Source organism: Scyliorhinus canicula, chromosome 3, assembly GCF_902713615.1.
Source record: "Scyliorhinus canicula chromosome 3, sScyCan1.1, whole genome shotgun sequence".
NCBI lineage: Eukaryota > Metazoa > Chordata > Chondrichthyes > Carcharhiniformes > Scyliorhinidae > Scyliorhinus > Scyliorhinus canicula.
In genome coordinates this window covers 138,715,861-138,735,396 of record NC_052148.1, presented here as the reverse complement: position 1 = coordinate 138,735,396, position 19,536 = coordinate 138,715,861, and the positions used below count along the sequence as shown (strand labels likewise).

At 47.7% G+C, this 19,536-nt stretch overlaps 1 protein-coding gene across 5 annotated transcripts in view; it reads right to left on the bottom strand.

Moving 5' to 3' along the window:
• The window catches only part of zmp:0000000660 (arf-GAP with Rho-GAP domain, ANK repeat and PH domain-containing protein 2), a 494,698-nt gene that overhangs the window by 54,888 nt on the left and 420,274 nt on the right, over positions 1–19,536 (bottom strand). For all 5 annotated transcript variants that reach the window (XM_038791442.1, XM_038791438.1, XM_038791439.1 and 2 more), the window contains exon 28: positions 9,836–9,975. In XM_038791442.1, coding sequence (XP_038647370.1) covers positions 9,836–9,975 — 140 coding nt within the window. The remainder of the gene's footprint in view (positions 1–9,835; positions 9,976–19,536) is intronic.

Below are 19,536 nucleotides of genomic sequence, written 5' to 3'. Positions count from 1 at the left end.
GAGAATCTAGAATTCCCTGGAATCTTTGAGGGATATCTCAAGCTACAGGGATGGCACCTTGGGGACAAGGTATATTCCCTCAGGTGTGGATAATGACGCCAGCACGTAGGCCACATGCTGCTATGAAGACCAGGTACAATGAGGCTCACTGTGCGATGGGAGTGGTGCATCGGCCTGTTAAAGATGTGGTTCTGCTGCCTTGACAGGTCCTGTGTGGACCTTCAATGCAGTCCCAGAGAGTCCCGCGCATTGTTGTGGTCTGCTGCACCCTCCTGGCTCTGCGGCGAGGCCAGGAACTTTCTGAGGATGACTTTGGGGAGCAGCACATGTCCGCAGACAAGGTGGATGTGCCGAAGGAGGCAGAGGAAGAGCCTGCTGAGGATCCTGAAGATGGGGGCCAGATGTGGCTGATGGTGCGCATGGGCATGAGGGCTAGAGACGCCCTCATTGCCTCCCGCATCATGCGTGAAGACTGTCCCGCTGGCCTATAGCCAATCTAATTTATTAAATGAAGATGGCCTTTGTATAGTTCTCTTTTCATTAGGGTTGTAGAGTGACAGGCGGTCATTAATGGCTCAACAAGGATAACGAGGTTTGAGTTTTCCCCAAATTGCCAGCTAGCTTCTTTTGTTTGGGCACACAGACAGACATAGATTCAGTCATTTTAAAGGTCTTTTTTCAGTTTTAAAATTTTAAAACAGCAATAAGCGAATGTATTATTTTAGAAACAACGTGAGGTCTTCAACCCTCACAGTAGCCAAAGGAGTTTAAAACTTCCAACTTAATCGCAAAATGTCATGGTAATCTTTAGGTATTTATTGATAATATTTTGGGAAGGCTTAATTTACAATTTAAAAGTATTGAAGAATAAATCACTTCTGTTTACCATATGATAAGATTGCCTCGCATTAAGTCAGTGAAAATGGGAGCCAAAGCTCAGTTAACAGTTTATTTTAACCTTATTCCCAATTGAGAGATGAGTTGTATTTATTTATATCCAGAAGCAAGGTGAGGAAATGTTATCAACCACATTTCTCCAACATCTGCTTAAAAGACACTGTACATGTTTTGTTTGCTTATTGTCAACGCTTATTTAAAAGCTGCTTAAAATGAACATTTAAATATATCATAAATCTGTGCCCTTCAAGTGTTCGACAAAATTTTTGTTTCCTTTTTATTCACCCTTGGTAGAATGTTAGCACGAGAAATGAGACAATGGTGTGATGTATTAACACCTAATGTACTGTTGCACCTGAAAGGTGGCACGGCCGGCACTGCCAGTCTGGCACCCTAGCTGTGCCACCTGGGTGCCAGCCTGGCACTGTCAAGGTGCCCAGGTGGCTCTGCCAGCTGGAAGTGGCACTACCAAGGTGACAGATTGGCATTTTTTCTGCGCCTGGGGTTGACCTGCGCATGTGAGGTGAGGTGAGCTGAAGACCCCCTTATAGTTGCTATGGGGAATTTGGGGGTCGTGTTGGGTGATCAGGAGATCAGGACGCCATTTCAAAATAGTGTCCCGATCTCCTCCTGCACTGAGGAGTTCTGGCGAGTGGAGCTCCTCAGTGCAGAAAACAGGACTAACTGCAGCCTTGGCAGGGCGTTCCCTGCTGAGGCCCTGAATTGATAGATCGTGTGGTGTTTCTCGGCGCTGCGTCTCAGGGCTCTGTTCCAATTTTGTTAGATTGCGCCAATGTTATCACGCTTACATATGCTGAGAAATACAGGGTCACTGTCGAAGTTTGGAATTAGTGAGTGTTGGGCAGTGGAATCACCTGGCCGACATGGAGTCTTGGAGATGCCAAATGATATTCAAAATGGTGCCTGGTCCCGAAGTTCTGACTCCACTTCTGACAGATCTGATTTTTGCTGGTAGGGGAATAGGAGCAGGATATGACTCACACATGGGGAAACCTGAACCCAGCAGGGCCATTTGAACTCAGAGTGCAATGCAAGAGACCCTGTTTTCAATGGAGTGAGGGCCTTATCCCATTGTGCGTGACTTACAATTTGTTAAAGTAGACATAAAAGACTTTCCGTGGTGGCTATGAAGATGTAAGTCGCACATTTGGTGGCTCCCGCTCGGGTCGGACTTTTGGACCTTTTCCACCGATTTTTTACCGGACTTGATTTGGAAAATTGATGACAGAGGCAATTGGGTACTGGATTCCCACATCGGTGCATGGAGAGGAGGACGAGAAGTGCTCGCAAAGGCAGAAACAGACGGACAGAGAAGGCTTGGGATGAAGCTGCAGGGGGAGAAAGCGTGTCAGATGTCCGTACCTCTGGCTTGTCGACCCAGCGGTCAACAGAGCGGCTGATGCAATTAATCCAGGAGGGCTTCGCCAAGCAGAAGCGGGACTTCTTGGACCCGATTAAAGAGTCAATTGCGCGGCTGGAGCTTAGATTGGATGCCCAAGATCGGGCGATCCATAAAGTAGGGAAGGCTCTGGCTGACCAGGAGGAACATCAAACTGTGGTGGAGTTGGAGGTGGAGATGCTGAGAGACCAGCAGAAAAGGCTCCTGGAGAAGGTGGAGGACCTCGAGAATAGGTGCCGTCGGCAGAACTTGAGAATCGTTGGGCTCCCGGAGGGTTCCGAAGGAGCGGATGCTGGGTCATAGATAGCAGACATGTTCGAGAAGCTGCTGTGGGATGGGGCATTCTCCCAACCCTTGGAAGTAGACTGGGCTCACAGAGTGCTTGCGAGGAAGCTGTGAATGGGAGAACCCCCAAGGGCAATAGTGGTGAGATTGCACAGGGATATGGACAGTGGGGCAAGCAGACACAGAGCTGAAAATTGGACAACAGTATCCTGCGGATCTATCAGGACCTGAGCGCGGAGGTGGCCAGGAGAAGTGCGGGATTCAACCAGATCAGGTCGACCCTCCTTAAGAAAAAGGTGAAGTTCGGACTGCTGTATCCGGCCCGTTTTTGGGTCACGTACGAGGAGCAACATTTTTATTTTGAGTCACCTGAGGAAGCGCCGAACATCGTGAAAAGGAAAGGACTGGTGGCGGACTGGGAACTTTTGAACTTAGCTGCAATGTTCATGTTTAAAAAAGTTTCTTGTGTTTTCATTTTGTGGACGCCATTTGTAATGACTTCTGTATTGATGTGGGGCCAGTTGCAGAGCTGAGTGAGTTAAAGTTTACATTTGCCCTGTTGGAGGATGGAGGTGTGTTTGGTCAGACGCTGGCTCTCTTGCTTGATCTTTTCTTTGTTTAGCGTTTTTTTTCATGTCGGGCAATAGTGTTGGGATTGTTTGTCATTTGAATATGTGTATGAGCAGGGGGGGGGAAGGCGGGGAGGGAACAATAGGTGGGAGAATGTCTGGCATCAGGGGTGGGGCCACCAAGTTAGTTGGGCGGGCTAGATCATGGAAGTGTAGTGGGGGGTGAGCAGATGTTAGGCTTATCAAAGGGCTTGATTTACATTGTGCTGTTACTGGGGGGGGGGGAATGTTCTGCTGACGAGGGAGGGACTGTTGGTGAGGGACAGAGAGGAGGTTGGGGGTGGAGGCTGCTTGGGGGCGAGCAGGTGGAGGCGTGGGGCGCGGGCTGTACACTGGCCCAAGAAAGGTGATGGCTGATCGGTGAAGGGGGAGGGGGTGCGATGAGCATCCGCAACTAGGCTGATCACCTGGAATGTACGAGGGCTAAATGGGCCGGTCAAGAGGTCATACATGTTCGTGCATTTGAGAGGACTAAAGGTGGAAATGGTAATGCTGCAGGAGACGCACCTTAGAGTAGCTGACCAGATTAGATTAAGGAAAGGTTGGGTCGGACAGGTTTTCACTCAGGACTGGACTCGAAGGCTAGAGGGGCCGCGATCCAAATCAACAAGCGGGTGGTATTTGAGGTGGGAAGAATTGTTTCGGATGTGGGAGGTCGGTACATTATGGTCAGTGGGAAATTGGAGGGGGTGCAGGTGGTACTGGTAAATGTGTATGCGCCAAATTGGGACGATGTGGAGTTTATAAAGAGGATGCTGTGAAAGATACCGGACCTGGATTCGCATAAGTTGGTCATGGGAGGGGACTTTAACAGTTATTGACCCTGGTTTAGACCAGTCAAGTTCAAAAACAGACAGGGTGCCAGCAATGGCAAAGGAACTAAAAGGGTTCATGAAGCAGATGTGGGGGGTGGATCCATGGAGATTTGGGCAGCGGAGGGTGAAGGAGTTCTCCTTCTATTCACACATGCATAAAGTGTACTCATGGATTGATTTCTTTATTCTGAGCTGGGCCTTACTGACGGGGGTGGTGGACACGGGGTACTCGGCGATCACAATCTCAGACCATGCCCCGCACTGGGGCCTCACGGTAGCATGGTGGTTAGCATCAATGCTTCACAGCTCCAGGGTCCCAGGTTCGATTCCCGGCTGGGTCACTGCCTGTGTGGAGTCTGCACGTCCTCCCCGTGTGTGCGTGGGTTTCCTGCGGGTGCTCCGGTTTCCTCCCACAGTCCAAAGATGTGCGGGTTAGGTGGATTGGCCATGCTAAAAATTGCCCGTAGTGTAAGGTTAATGGGGGGATTGTTGGGTTACGGGTATACGGATTACGTGGGTTTAAGTAGGGTGATCATTGCTCGGCACAACATCGAGGGCCGAAGGGCCTGTTCTGTGCTGTACTGTTCTATGTTCTATGTTCTATGGGTGACCTACAGGTTAGTAAAGACGCACTGGAGGTTAATGTGGGTCTCCTAGCTGACGAAGAGGTGTGCGGGCGGCTAAGGAAATGTATTCAGAACCACCTGGAAGTCAACGACATGCAGGAAATTTCGGCAGCGGTGGTTTGGGAAGCATTGAAGGCGGTGGTTAGAGGGGAGCTGATCTCGATACGGGCCCACATGGAGGAGATACTACAGGTCAACAGGAGGAATGCGGGGACCCCAGAGGCAGGACTTTTATGGGAATGGCGGAGGCTACAGGCGGAGTTCGGTTTGTTAACCACAGGAAGGGCGGTGGAGCAGCTGAGAAAGGCGAGGGGGGCGATTTATGAGCATGGAGAGAAGGCCAGCAGAATTCTTGCACAGCAGCTTATAAAGAGGGAGGCAGCCAGGGAGATAGGGAAAGTAAAGGATGGAGATGGGAACCTGGTTGGAGACTCAGCAAGGGTGAATAAGGCATTAAAGGAGTTTTACAGTAGGCTGCATGGGTCGCAACCCCCAACAGGGCCGGAAGGGATGAGGCACTTCCTAGGGGGGCTAAATGTCCCGAAGGTGGCGGGGGCTGGTAGAAGGGGCGGGGCCCCAATCGAGATGGAAGAGATAGCGGAGGATCTGAAGGCCATGCAGTCGGGTAAAACCCCGGGGCCGGACAGGTACCCAGTGGAGTTCTATAAAAAGTTCTCTGGGATATTAGGGCCGTTGTTGATGAGGACATTCGAGGAGGCAACGAGAGAGCGGTGCTTTCCCCAACGATGTGACAGGCCACGGTTTTGCTGATCCTGACAAGAACTGGGAGCTGTGTGGGTCCTACAGGCCGATGTCCCTATTGAATGTGGACGCAAATTGCTGGCCAAAACTTTGTCCTCTAGGATTGAGGATTGTGTTCCGGACGTTATTGGGGAGGACCAGATGGGGTTTGTTAAGGGAAGGCAGTTGGTGACCAATGTAAGAAGGCTATTAAGTGTGATCATGATGCCCCCCGGAAGGTAGGGAGGTGGAGGTAGTGGTCGCAATGGATGCAGACAAGGCCTTTGATCGAGTAGAATGGGAATATTTGTGTGATGTACTGAGCCGGTTGGGATTTGGGCGGGGCTTTGTTGACTGGGTCAGGTTGCTGTATCAGGCTCCTGTGGCAAGCGTACGGACGAATAGGACAACACCAGACTATTTTAGGATGCATTGGGGGATGAGAAAGTGGTGCCCCCTCTCCCCACTGTTGTTCGCATTAGCCATAGACCCGCTGGCAATTGCACTGAGAGCCTCAAGGGGCTGGAGGGGGCTGGTCCGGCTGAAGGGGGGGGGGGGGGCACAGAGTCTCGCCTTATGCAGACGACCTACTCCTGTATGTATCGGACCCCGTGGAGGGGATGGAAGAAATCATGAGGATTCTGGGGGAATTTGGATGTTTTTCGGGGTATAAACGAAATATGGGGAAAAGTGAGATGCTTGCGATCCAGGCGAGGGGACAGGAGAGGCGACTGGGGGAGCTGCCATTGAGAGTGGTAGGGGGAAGCTTCAGGTATCTAGGCATCCAAGTGGCGCGGGAATGGGAATGGCTGCACAAGGTAAATCTGGACCGGCTAGTAGACCAAATGAAGGACGATTTTCGGAGGTGGGACTCACACCCGCTGTCACTAGCCGGGAGGGTGCAGACGGTGAAGATGACGGTCCTCCCGAGATACTTATTTGTGTTCCAGTGTCTCCCCATCTTTATCCCGCGGTCCTTTTTTAAACGTGTTAACAAAGTGATCACTGGCTTTGTATGGGTAAGCAAGACCCCGCGAGTAACGAGGGGGATGCTTGGGCAGAGCCAGGGAGAGGGCGGGCTGGTGCTGCCAAATTTTAGTAACTATTACTGGGCTGCGAATATAGCCATGATCAGGAAGTTGGCATGGGAGCGTATGGAGGACGCTTCATGTAAGGGCACCAGCTTAGGGGCGTGGATAAAGGCACCTCTGCTGTTCCCGCCGGCACAGTACTCAACCAGCCCTGTGGTGGTGGCGGCCCTGAGTGTCTGGGGGCAATGGAGGAGGCATGTGGGAGCAGAGGGAGCATCACTTTGGTTGCCAATTTGTAATAATCACTGGTTTGCCCCTGGAAAGGTGGACGGGGTGTTTTCGGAGATGGCGGAGAGCAGGGATTGAGAGGCTGGGGGATATGTTTACAGAGGGGAGCTTTGCTAGCCTGAGCGAGCTGCAGGAGAAATTTGGATTGGCGAGGGGAAACAAATTCAGGTACCTGCAGGTTTGGGACTTCCTACGCGGGCAGGTTTCAACCTTCCCGCTCCTACCACTATGGGGGATACAGGACAGGGTAGTTTCTAGAGGGTGGATGGGAGAAGGGAGGGTCTCTGACATTTACAAGGAACTTATGGGCTCAGAGGAGATGCAGACTGGGGAGCTGAAGCGCAATTGGGAAGAGGAGTTGGGAGGAGAGATAGAGGATGATCTATGGGCGGGCGCGTTGAGTAGAGTCAATGCGTCCACAACATGTGTCAGGATCAGCTTGATACAATTCAAGGTCGCTCACCGGGCTGACATGACAGTGGCCCGGATCAGCAGGATCTTTGTGTTAGAAGATAGGTGTGCAAAGTGTCCGGGAGGGCCAGCGAACCATGTCCATATGTTCTGGACATGTCCAAAGCTTAGGGGATTTTGGCAGGGGTTTGCAGATGTCATGTCCATAGTGTTAAAGAAAAGGGTGGCACCGAGTCCAGAGGTGGTGATTTTCGGGGTGTCGGAAGATCCGGGAATCCAGGAGGAGGAAGAGATAGACGTTCTGGCCTTTGCTTCCCTGGTAGCCCGGAGATGGATACTATTAGCTTGGAGGGACTCAAAGCCCCCGAAGTCGGAGACCTGGCTATCGGACATGGCTAGCTTTCTCTGTTTGGAGAAAATAAAGTTCACATTGAGAGGGTCAATGTTAGGGTTCGCCCGGAGTTGGCAACCGTTCGTCGACTTCTTCGCGGAAAATTAATCGTCAGCAGAAGTGGGGGGGGGGGGGAAAGGTGGGACCTGTATGGGAGGAAGATGGCTTTTGCACCATGTTTATAGATTAATGTATATTGTTTATTTTGTTGTTGCTGTAAAACCAAACCATACCTCAATAAAATGTTTATTAAAACAAAATGCTCATAAAAATCAGATATGGGGTGCAATTCAGCAGACTGGAGTTAAAGTCTTCTGAATGGTGCGTGCAGTGCAGAGAAATACCCCACTATTCAATGGTGAGGTACTCCCCATTGAGGCCAATCTTTAAGTCACTTTCTCCATTGGTGAGCTGAGCTCGCCTTTGCAGGAAGACTATTCGCGAATTGGGGTGCCTTTTTAAAGGTAGCCCCAATCTTTTGACCACCCTCGGGACCTGCACTGCAGCCTCAGCCACACCCAACTTACCTCTACCAGCCCTATAGGCAAGGCCACTCCCCCACCCCTCAAGACCTGACCCCTGTCACAGACAACCTGGCACCTTGATTTTGCCATCCTGGCAGTGCCCCTGCAGCCTGGAAATGTCACCCAGGAACCCTGGCACTGGCCCAGGTGGCAGTGCCAATGTGCCAGGCTGGCAGTGGCAAAGTGCCCAGGTGCCAGATGGAGTGCCAGGGTGCCACCCTGCCCAGTCTCCGACCACCTGGGGACCTCAACTGCCCAGCGAGAACCCCCAGGTGCCATCACGACCGATTCACAACTTTGTGAACCACTACCAATCAGCATCCGGTTGAGGCCTCACTGGGGAGGCCAGTGAAACATGGGCTCGGGGTGGGTCTGGTGAACGCATATTTAAATCATGGCATATTTAAATGAGCTCAATGGATCTTTTTTTTTAGAAAACATTTTATTGAGGCATTTATAATTTTAACATTTAACAAATCAACATTTTAAATAGCAGAGCTGTCCGACACACTCAAAAACTGCACAGTAACATACCCAACTTCCCCCCGCCCTAACTCATAGCTACCCATATATTAGATTCCCTGCTCTTATTCTCCACTTCCATGCCTCCTGCACCCCCCCTCGTTCCCCTTCCCATTCTGCTGTTTTCCTTAAAGAAGTCAATGAACAGCTGCAACCTCTGAACGAACCCCTGTAATGAACCCCTTAAGGTGAACTTAATCTTCTCTAGCTTGAGAAACCCTGCCATTTCACTGACCCATATCCCCAACTTTGGAGGCTCTGAGTTCCTCCATCCCAGCAAAATCCGTTTTGGCCTTTGCCTCCCTGGTGACCCGGAGCATTACCACTGCTGGTTCCCCACCATCAACATTCTCGGAGTCACAACTGATCTAAAAATATTTAAATTGCATCCCTGTTTCTGGGAATATGGTGCTTGGCTTTTCTTTCCCCTATGTCTGTTCCAACCGCAAGTGGGTATGTTGGTGTCAGCGCTTTTAAAAACATTTTTACCACTCACCTGGTCCCAGCCCATGGACTGAATTTTAGGAGGATGGGGGCTGAGCCGTGCCATCTGAAGAGTTGGCAGGGAACACATTCTTGCCAACTCCAGCAGCCCCGATACCACATTACTGTCTAACAAGGGAAACCCACTTTGGACAGAATCAGATTGGCTGGCAGCTCTCCAAACCCTCCAAGCGCAACAATGGACAGAAGAGGCACTGCGGAGATCTCTCTGACACTAAGTTCGGAGAACCAGAGGACAGATTGGTGGGATGGGTCCCAGAGCGGGTAGGGTAGAGAACGTCTGGGGATCAATTCTGGTCTCAGGGGATAGGCCGGTGGGGAGGGAATTCCAGAAGTCAGGAGGCCTTGAAAGAAGGCCCCCCCCCCCCCCCCCCCCCCCCCCCCCCCCGTGAGAAGGGGCCTTCTGATGGAGATGCTCCCACCCCCCCGCCCTACCCCCAAAGATCAACTTTAATTTTTTCCACCTCTTCCCCCTATCAAACAATCAACCAAAAATTGAGACTGGACAGGAAAGCGATTTAATTGAGGCAAAAGCAGGCTACCCCTGTGAGGCACTGCCCACTCCAACATGAAAACCGGGTTGGAGGGAATCCCTCGCTTATGCAATTTCACTCCGCCCTCCCCCCCCCCAATAGCACTGACCTCAGAACCCCCCAGTGGGAAGTGTAAAATTCTGGTCCATATATTTTTGTGCAATTAACATTCTGAAAATAACTTTAAAAACAATCAATGCAAAAATGTATATACACACCTTCACATCCTTATGAAGGAGCAGCTTTTCATCCCGCAGGACAAAGTAACGCTCCTGAAATTTATTTCCAGACAATAGTTTAGACGGCTCTTCTCTCCATTTTAGAATCCCTGCTTTCCCAGAATCTTTGGGATTCTCCGCTGTGAAATATAAAGTGAACCTGCAGTTACTTTCCATCCTCTTCCCACACTGACTAACCTGCTTTGCTGTTTGACAAAAACATTGCATTTCCATTCTCGGCCCTTGCAACTTTATATATACCAGATAAGATTTAAAGCATTAACCCAAAGGCTATCCATTGTCAAATATTAAAATATAGTTGTCACAAAAATTATACTTCTCATTCAGGTGGTATGGTACTTGGAGCTTCTACAATATGGGACAATAAAACAACAGTGGGAGCAGATTAGAATTTACATTCAATAATATTGTTAGTGTTCATACATTTGGGAACAATCACACAAAAAAGAGATTAATTTCTTGTCATGCTCAGAGGGACTTTTAAACATAATTATAAACTTTCTATATCGCACTGTCACCTTCACACTATTTGTCTATTAAATAAAATTTGAGGACTATTTTGTTCAATGGAAAGGCAAAACATAAATATATTATTACATAGAGCATCCAGCAGAGAAACAGGCCATTTGGTCCAACCAGCCCATGCTGGCATTTATGTTCCACTTGAGTTTCCTTCCAGTTTTCATCTAATTCTCTCAGATTTCCTTTTCCCTAATATGCTTACCTTGCTTCCCCTGAAATGCATCAATAATATTCACTTCAACCAGTTCCTGTGGTAGCGAGTTCCACATTCGCCCCACTGTGGGTAAAGACATTTCTTCTGAATTCCCAGCTGGATGACTTGCTATCTTAAACTGATGATTTAAAGTTATGCTCTACCCCAGAAGTGGAAATATTCATACTGTATCTGCTCTAGCAAAACATTTCACAATTTTCTGGTCCTCTATTGGGTCATCCCTCAGCCTTCTCTTTTCCATGAGAAAAGAGACCGAGTTCTGTCCGTCCTTTCCTGACAGATATAACCACACATTTCCAACCTTTTTCATCAGGCTAATATACTCATATAGCTCTATTGTAGAAATTAAATTATACAGATCAAGAATTAAACGACTATAACAGTTCATTGTTCTACTCTCTGACTGCAACATAAGGAATAGTTTGGAGATTCTTAGGCTAGGATTTTACTGGCCCTCAAGATGCAGGATTGGGAGGCAAGGATACAGTAAAATGATGGGGGACAATTTCGGATTGACCCCCGATGAGGTCCTGCCATCGAGGAATTTTCCAGACAACGGAACCAGAAGCAGATTGGCTGCCCACTCCAGGGACTGAAAGCAGCTCTAGTGATCTCTCCCAGTGGTACTGTTGGCCCTCAGATTGGGTCGGCAGCATGGAGAACATGCACGCCATCCTTATTTGGACGGTGAAACATCCGGCTGCCAATTAGGAAACCACTTGTGGCAAAATATCTGAGACTATTCAGTTGTTAGCAAGTGGGGGCTCAGGACCCATTTTTCAACCCTCATAAAATTCAGGCCTTAGATCCTGGAAATGAATTTCTCTGTGTCCAATTCCGTTACGGTGTACGAAAATAAAAGAATAATCCTGCCTATACTGACGATCTGACATATAAATAGAAAACGCAGGGTGAACTCGGCAGGCCTGGCAGCATCCGCCTGGAGAGAAGAGTCACCATTTTGGGTCCAACCTGACTCAAGTTTTAAAGAAGTCTCACATTGAACTTGAAATGTTAACTGTTCTCTCTCAACAGATGGTGCAAAACCTGCAGAGTATATCCAGCACCTTCCACTTTCAATCTACTATGGTGTGATAACATAATTCAATGAAACAGGTGCAAGGCCCAACAAATCTTCATAGCTGGGTCTTATTATAATAATGGTCATGAACTGTCATTGCTGTAACAGCACTGACTGTCAGCTTGCCAATCAGGAAGGATCAAGAAATTCATTGGCATCTTCACAGAGAGAAGTCAGCGGTAAGTTATAGGAAGAGGGAGGAAAGAGGTAAACATACTTGTAGCCTCATCTCAACCCTACCTTCCTGCACTATCCCCGTATCCCTCAGTACCCAAAAATCTATTGGGTTTTGTCTTGAATATATTCAATGAGCGCGCATCCACAACTCTCTGGGGTAGAGAGTTTGAAAGGGTCGCAACCCTTAGTGAAGTAATTTCCTCTTCAGTACCGGATCCTGTACTCTGAAATTGTGCCTCCTCATCGAGACTTCCCTGCCAAGGGAAACCTACATCCAGCATCCAACCTCTCCATCTCTTAAGAATTGTATATATTTCAATGCTATAGCCTCCCAGTCTTTTAAACTCATATCTGGTGGTGTAGTGGTAATGTTGTTGAATTAGTAATGCAGAGGCCTCAGGTGGGGACATGGGTTACACTCCCACCATGGCAACTGCTGGAAATTAAAGTCAGTTAATAAACCTAGAATTGAAAGCTAATCTCAGTAACTGTGAAAATATCACTGACGTTTTAGGCGGCACGGTGCGCAGTGGTTAGCACAGCTGCCCACAGCTCCAGGGACCCGGGTTCAATTCCAGCCTTGGGTGGCCTCCTTCTGCACTGTAAATTCTATCTATCTATCTTTGGACTGTGGGAGGAAACCGGTGCACTCGGAGGAAACACATGCAGATTTCACGCCGACAGTCACCCAAGATTGGAATTTCCATCCTTGTAAACCATTGTTGCACAATTTCCATTTCTTCTATATCCTTTCTATAACATGGCCAGAATTGTAGACAGTACTCCAAACTTTCATTACACAGAGAATTGGGTGCCCTAATTAGGAAGCAGCGAGCGGCGCAGCATCACAGTTATTTTATCTGTGAACAGAGTAGACAGAAGGCTGCTGGATATTTCTTCCTCCTATTATCAGTTTCAATTAAATTTATTTCGCTGAAACGACACTTTTGAGAACAAACACAAGCAGAAAAAAAAAGGAGCCTCTCTGAAGGAAAGTTGGCTCAGTTTGAGTAGAACAGGACAAGATTTGCTGAGCCAAACAGGTGGGCTGACACAGAAAATATCACCATTTGTGTGGCTGACAAGCATGATGAATTGCATTATCTTTCTCAAAATGTCTATTCCTTGATCCAGAACTAAAGCTGTCAGCTCAACATTCAGCATACAGTCATTTATTTCAGCTGGTCAAATTCTGATCCTCTCGGCTTTTAAGGTGTCATTCAGCATACGCCCAAACATTATATCACTGTCACAGTCACATGGAATTTGTTTTGTAATTTTACATCAGATGAAAGATCCTGGCTATTTGATATTGCCTTGAGGACTTGAGCTGTTCCAACTCCGAAACTGCCATATTATGAAGTTAAGAAGTAAAAAGAAAAGAAAAACTTGCATTTATTTTCAGTGCTTTTCAGGATGACTAGATGTTCCGAAGCATTTTACGGCCAATTAAATATTTTTTGAAGTATAGTCACTGTTATATTGCAGGAAATGCTGTAGACAATGTGTGTTCGACAAGCTCCCAAAAACAGCAACATGATCAAATAAATTTTCATTGAGGAATAAATGTTGGCCAGAGCAATGGGGATTATGCCCCTGCTTTTCTTCAAAATAGTACAATGGGTTATTTTATATCCATCTGCGGAGGCAGGGCCTTGGTTTAACATCATATCTATAAGATGGCACCACTGATGGTGCAACACTCCTTCAGTTCTGTATTAGAGTCAGCCTTATTTATTGTGCTGAAATGCTGCAGTGGAAGAGAAAAGAGTATGATTTAAAAGGGGCAGCAAGGACAGAGAGTTGGAGGTTTACATCCACAGTTCTTTGAAGGGATCTTGACAAGTTGTGAAGGCTGTTAAACGGTATTGGAATGTTTGACTTCGTAAATAGAAGCACAGGGCTTGATTCTTGTCTCTTAATAGAAGTAGGAATGGGGTTGAGAAGGCTGAAAGTTTGGCAAATTGCACTGCAAAAACAAGGGGCTGGATTCTCCACCCCGCCTCACCATATTTCAGGTTCACCCCGGCGGTGGGATTCTCCATATCGGCTGCTGGTCAATAGGGTTTCCCATTGAGAATCCAGCCCAAGATTTCCTCTCCATTCCTGATCTCACACTACTTTTGGGTGACCTTTTCAGGGGTGGGGAAGGTCGTGGCACATGTCCTTGCATGCACCTCTTCTGAGGTTGGGGTCAGCAAGATCAGCCTTACAGAAAATGTGAAATTCTTCAGCCCTGTGATTTGCAGGTGCTGGTGCGGATTTTGCAAGCTCTAGAAAATAAAAATCAACTTGTTCCAAAGTTTGTGACCACAAGTAGGAGCCTGCTGAGGAGTCAGAACCATTCCGACCGATCAGTGTTAAATTTTTTCACAACTGCAAATGTCACTATTAGATGCTGCATTTTAATGTAGATGTGTTTTAGTTGCAATAATGAATCACAGGACTCTTCCTGAAAATCTAAGTTGATAATTACATGTTTTCGGTGTTGAGCTGTATTGGAGTACTTTCTCAATGGAGAAAGTACCATAATACATTCACAACTCTACACAATTGTGCCAGGAAAATTCCTGCCATGTTTTGGCTTTTTTTAAATATCAGGAGATCTTTAGTGTCAAAAAAAAGTGTCCTGTGGTTAAAAGAAAAAATAAGCCTTATTCCACTCTATTGATCGACAGGCAACCTGCTTTGGAATGGAAATGATACACCATCTGCAGCTTAAAAAGGCTGTCTGTTCTTTTAATTTCAATAGATATCCCAGAGTTATGTATTATAGCTGGGCCTATTCTGAATGCTTGGCTGACATTCAAATGCTCCCAAAACAATTTATCTCTGTAGGGGGCTGGGTTCATATTTTCTTGACTTGGTAGATGGTGTGGTGTGGTGTGAGGTTTAAGGAGCATAAGAACAATGTTGGGAGTGGGGCTGTAGTCTTCAAAAACTGAAGTGGGCCTTCTAGACAGTTGACCCTGGCATCCACACTCCTCCTGCACTGTACTGCATCTCACACTTCCTGCCATATCTTTCAAGAGACAAAAATATGGCAGGAGTGGGATTTGGAGACGGTCTTGGAAGCCACAAAAAGGCACGACTTGCATTTCCCCATCGAGAGATGCAAATCCGGGCCATTGCATACAAAGACAAGGAAGTTTTACCCAATGTTTATAAACCACAGTTTAGAACTCAGCTGTATTTGTAAAGATGGCAAACCTTGGAGTGTGCGCGAAGGAGACCTACCAGAATCGGAACAAGAATGAGGGGATTCCTACATGTGGACAGAGTACAGAAGCTGGTATTGTTCCCTTTAGTGAAGATAAGGTTAAGGGAAGGTTTAATAGAGGTCGTCAAAACTTTGAAGGATTTTCACTGTTTCTCGTCTTTAATTCTATTGCCGCTGGCAGAATGGTGAATAATCAGATTTATGATAATTGATGAAAGAACAGGAGTAGATGAAGATCTTTTAAATGAAAACTGGATATCTGAGAAGTAAAATTTTGGTATGGGTAAAGAGCAGGGGAGAGGATGTGCAGGTGAGATGGATTTGCCATGATCAATGCATGGGGTCACGGGAATAGGGCCTAGGTAGGGTGCTCTTTCGGAGTGTCGGTGCGGACTCGATGGGCCTAATGGCCTGCTTCTGCACTGTAGGGATTCTATGGATAATAACTCTTTAAAAAAACTGCCATTGGTACAATAGGCTGAATGTCCCCTGTGCTGCGACATTCTAAGGCCTGGATATTAAAAGAGCGAAGTCAGTAGGTGGACTGAGGGAGGAAAATCTTCAGTCTGTACTATTTGCTCCAAAAGGTTCTCCACCCAGAAAACCACATGATTTACAGGTTTGGCGTCTGCTTGAATGGAGAGCACTCTGGAGCAACCATTACCAGGTAGGCCTGATCCCCGACCCTAGAGACCTTCAACTGGGGGGTACAAAGTCAGAAAGGAGGAAGCTTGAAAGAGCATGGGGTAGGGGAGTGAAAGGTGGATATGGAATAATCCTGTGAAAAAAAGCTATCTTCTCCCTGAATCTGTCCTCATTTCACTTCACCTACCAGGGGGGTGATTCTCCCAAATTGAGCCCAAGTGTTCGCGCCATATGAATGCTGTCACGTTTCACGACAGCGCGAAGCGGGCCCAGATACGATCTATTCTGTCCCCTACAGGGGCCAGCATAGCGCTGGAGCGGTTCACGTCGCTCCAGCTTCCTTTACCGGCGGCAAATGGGCACTGCGCCAACCCGTGCATGCGCAGCTGGGCCGTGCCAACCTGCGCATGCGCAGGGGACTTCTTTAGTGCGCCAGCCCCAACTCAACATGGCGTCGGTGTTCAGGGGCCGGACGCCCAGCGAAGTAGGTACGGGGGTGGGTGGGGGGGAAGAGGGCGGCCCGCCGATCGGTGGGCCCCGATTGCGGGCCTGACCTCATCGGAGGCCTGACCCCATCGGAGCCCCCCCCCCGGTGAAGGAGCCCCTTCCCGCGCCCCCCCCCCCGACCGTTCGCGCAGAGTTCCCGCCAGCAGCGACCAGGGGTGAACGGCGCCGGCGGGACTCTGTCGTATCCGCGTAACCGTTTGGCCCATACGGGCCGATTCCAGCAGCCTGTGGCCGGCGCCGCACCAAATGCGCTGGCGCAAATGGCACCGTGGAGAATGTTAGGAGGCAACGAAATGCATTTCAGTGACATACAAGCCAAATTTACACCATGTGAATGCATCTTATCTGGAGCAGTGGTCAGCGATACATGTTACAATTCCTTCAGCTAATTACATAATTTTCTCATTTAAAACTGTTTTCAAAAATGTCATTTGAAAGCATTTAGATTTCTTATCCTGTTCTTTTGGTTTATCTCTATATTTTCATTTTGAATTTTTTTTTCACACAGAAAATGTTAATGACATTATTATAGCATCTGTCTGGTGAATAAATTGAACAGCAATGTTGAGTTAAAATGAGCTGCTGGAGTGAGAAGCCAATTAAAAACAAAAGGCAGAAAAAGGCTTGTATTCAGATCACACGTTGGCCTGAACACCTAGTCCTCTGGTACTTTCTCCTCCTTTCAACATCCCACTTTGTTCTATTCAATCAGCAATCATTCAAAATTCTCATTCTCCACCACCCTCCCAAGTACAATAAAACATTTCTCATCAAGATATTTTCATCTCTTTCCTCCATAAGCCACTACATCAAATGACATCTCATCCATGGTGATTTCAAACTTCTTAACTCATCATGAGCTCGCTCCTCGGGACTTTTTCGTCCTTTTTGCCCGGCTCCCGGGGGATTTTGGTGTACGAAACTGACCCATCTAATTGTATAAGGAATCTGTCGACGACAGTATGTTGAAAGTTACAAAAAAAGGCTGGCGGGAAGAAAGCTACGGTGGTAATCCTTCGATGGAGCCAGTGAGGTCATTGGGAGGGAAGATGGCGAAGGTGGCCACGGTAGGGTGTGGCCACTCCTGTTATGGTGGAAACGCTGACTGGGGTGCTGCCGCATGAGATTGAAAAGCAATTCGAGAAATACTTTATTAAGCAAAGAAAGGTGATGATGGAAACCCTCAAAAGGTAAATTGAGGAGATGTTTGACGCAATTTGGGAAAAGCTAGAAAAAGTCTCAAAGGCTGTGAAGGAACATTGAGAGATTCTGAAGGGTGTGCAGGTGGCCTTGTCATGGAGCGATCAAAATGCCTCGTTGGGAGCTGTGATATTGCTAGGGGAGGAGAGAAACAAGAACCTGAGGGCAAAGGTGGATGACTTGGAGTAAAGAATTATTGTTCTTTTCCACAGTGTATAAGATATGATCCAGAATAGACATTTTTGAGATGGGAAGGCCCCTTCTTCCCGGGGTGAGGAATGCAGATAACTTGGCTGTCGTCATTTCAAACCATGCCCTGCATTTGGTGGACTTGGTACTGGAGGTAGGCCCGGAGGTAGGCCAAGTTCAGCACCCAGCGTGGAGGTTGAATGTGGGGTTATTGGTGGACATGGGGTTGTGGATGTATACCGAAAGTTACAGATGAGTACATTAGATTTAATAGGAATGGGTTGGTCTTGCTCTTCATTTTGTGGGGAGCTTGAAGGCGGTGATTAGAGGGGAGATTATATCGCATAAAGCACATAAAGAACAAAGAACAATACAGCACAGGAACAGGCCCTTCACTCCTCCAAGCCTGTACCGGACATGATACCACCCTTGGCCAGAACTCGCAGCACTTCCAAGTGCCATATCCCTCCATACCCATCCTATCCATTTGTCGCGAGGCCTTTTGAACGTTGCTAATATATCTGCTTCCACAACCTCCCCTAGCACTCATTACCCTCTGTGTAAGAAACCTACCTCACACATCACCTCTAAACTTTACCCGACGGACCTTAAACCTATTCCCACTGGTGACTGACCCCTTCACCCTGGGAAAAAGAGTGTCTGTCCGTCCACTCTATCATCCCCTCATAATCCTGTCGTCCGCAGGTCACCCTCACCTTCTATCGTTTTAATGAAAATAGTCAGAGACTATTCAGCCTCTAGATAGAGAGTCTAGAGAGGAGCGCCAGAAGCTAGTGGACGATTTTGTGGAGGTGGACCTTGGTACTCGAAAAATCCAACCACAGAGCTCCTGGCAAGCAGGAAGAAACTGCAGATGCAGTTTGATGTGTTGTCTATGGGAAAGGCTGTGTGCCAACGGCAGTGTTTGAGGAGTGTTATTTATGAATTATGGGGAGAAAGCTAGTTGTCTTCTAAGAGTTCCTGTGGTGGGGGAGGAAAGGTGGGAAGAGTTGGAGGCAACGTAGGTTCCGGATGAGGTCTTGGTGGCGATAGGGTGGATGCAAATGGGTAAGGCCCCCGGGCTGGATTGGTCCCAGTGGAGTTTTAACAAGTTTGCAGGACAGTTGATTCCATTACTGGTAGAGATGTTTCAGAACTCTTTGGCTCAGAGCACCTTTCTTGCAATGCTTGGGCATGCATTGATTTCCCTTCTACGAATAAAGGATAAAGGTCTCGAGTGAGGATAAGGATGTGGAGTGAAGGTTATACTGTCCTATCTCATTGCTTAATGTGGACGCTAAGTTACTGGCGAAGGTGTTGGCGCGGAGGTTGGAACCTTGTCTTCCTGCGGTGATAGATGAATATCAAACAGGATTTGTTAAGGGGTGGCAACTGTCTTCTAATGTGCAGTGGTTGTTAAATGTAGTTCTGACCCATCCTGCCCAGCATCATCTAGAGGTGATCATATCCTAAGATGCCAAAGAGGCATTCAACAGAGTAGAATGGAAATACCTCATTACGGTTTTGGAGAGGTTCAGGTTGGGGCCAAGGTTTGTGTCGTTTGTTATATGAGGCTCCCTCGGCTGGTGTTCGCAACAACACCATTAGCTCGGGGCATTTTCGGTTGAACAGGGGATTGAGATAAGGATGTCCGATGTCCCACCTTTCTGTTTTCATTTGCGATTGAGCCTTTGGCAATCGCTTTGAGTGCCTCGGGTAAGTGGAAGGGGATGATTAAGAAGGGGTTGGTGCACTGGCTGTCCCTGTACGCTGACAACGTTTTTCTTTACGTGACAGACCTGGTCCCCACTACAGGTGATATAATGGAGCGACTGAAGAGCTTTGGCTCTTTTTCAGGATATAAATTAAATCTAGAAAAGAGGTTAACCCCCCTGGATAGGGGAGCCAACATGGGGATGCTTCCT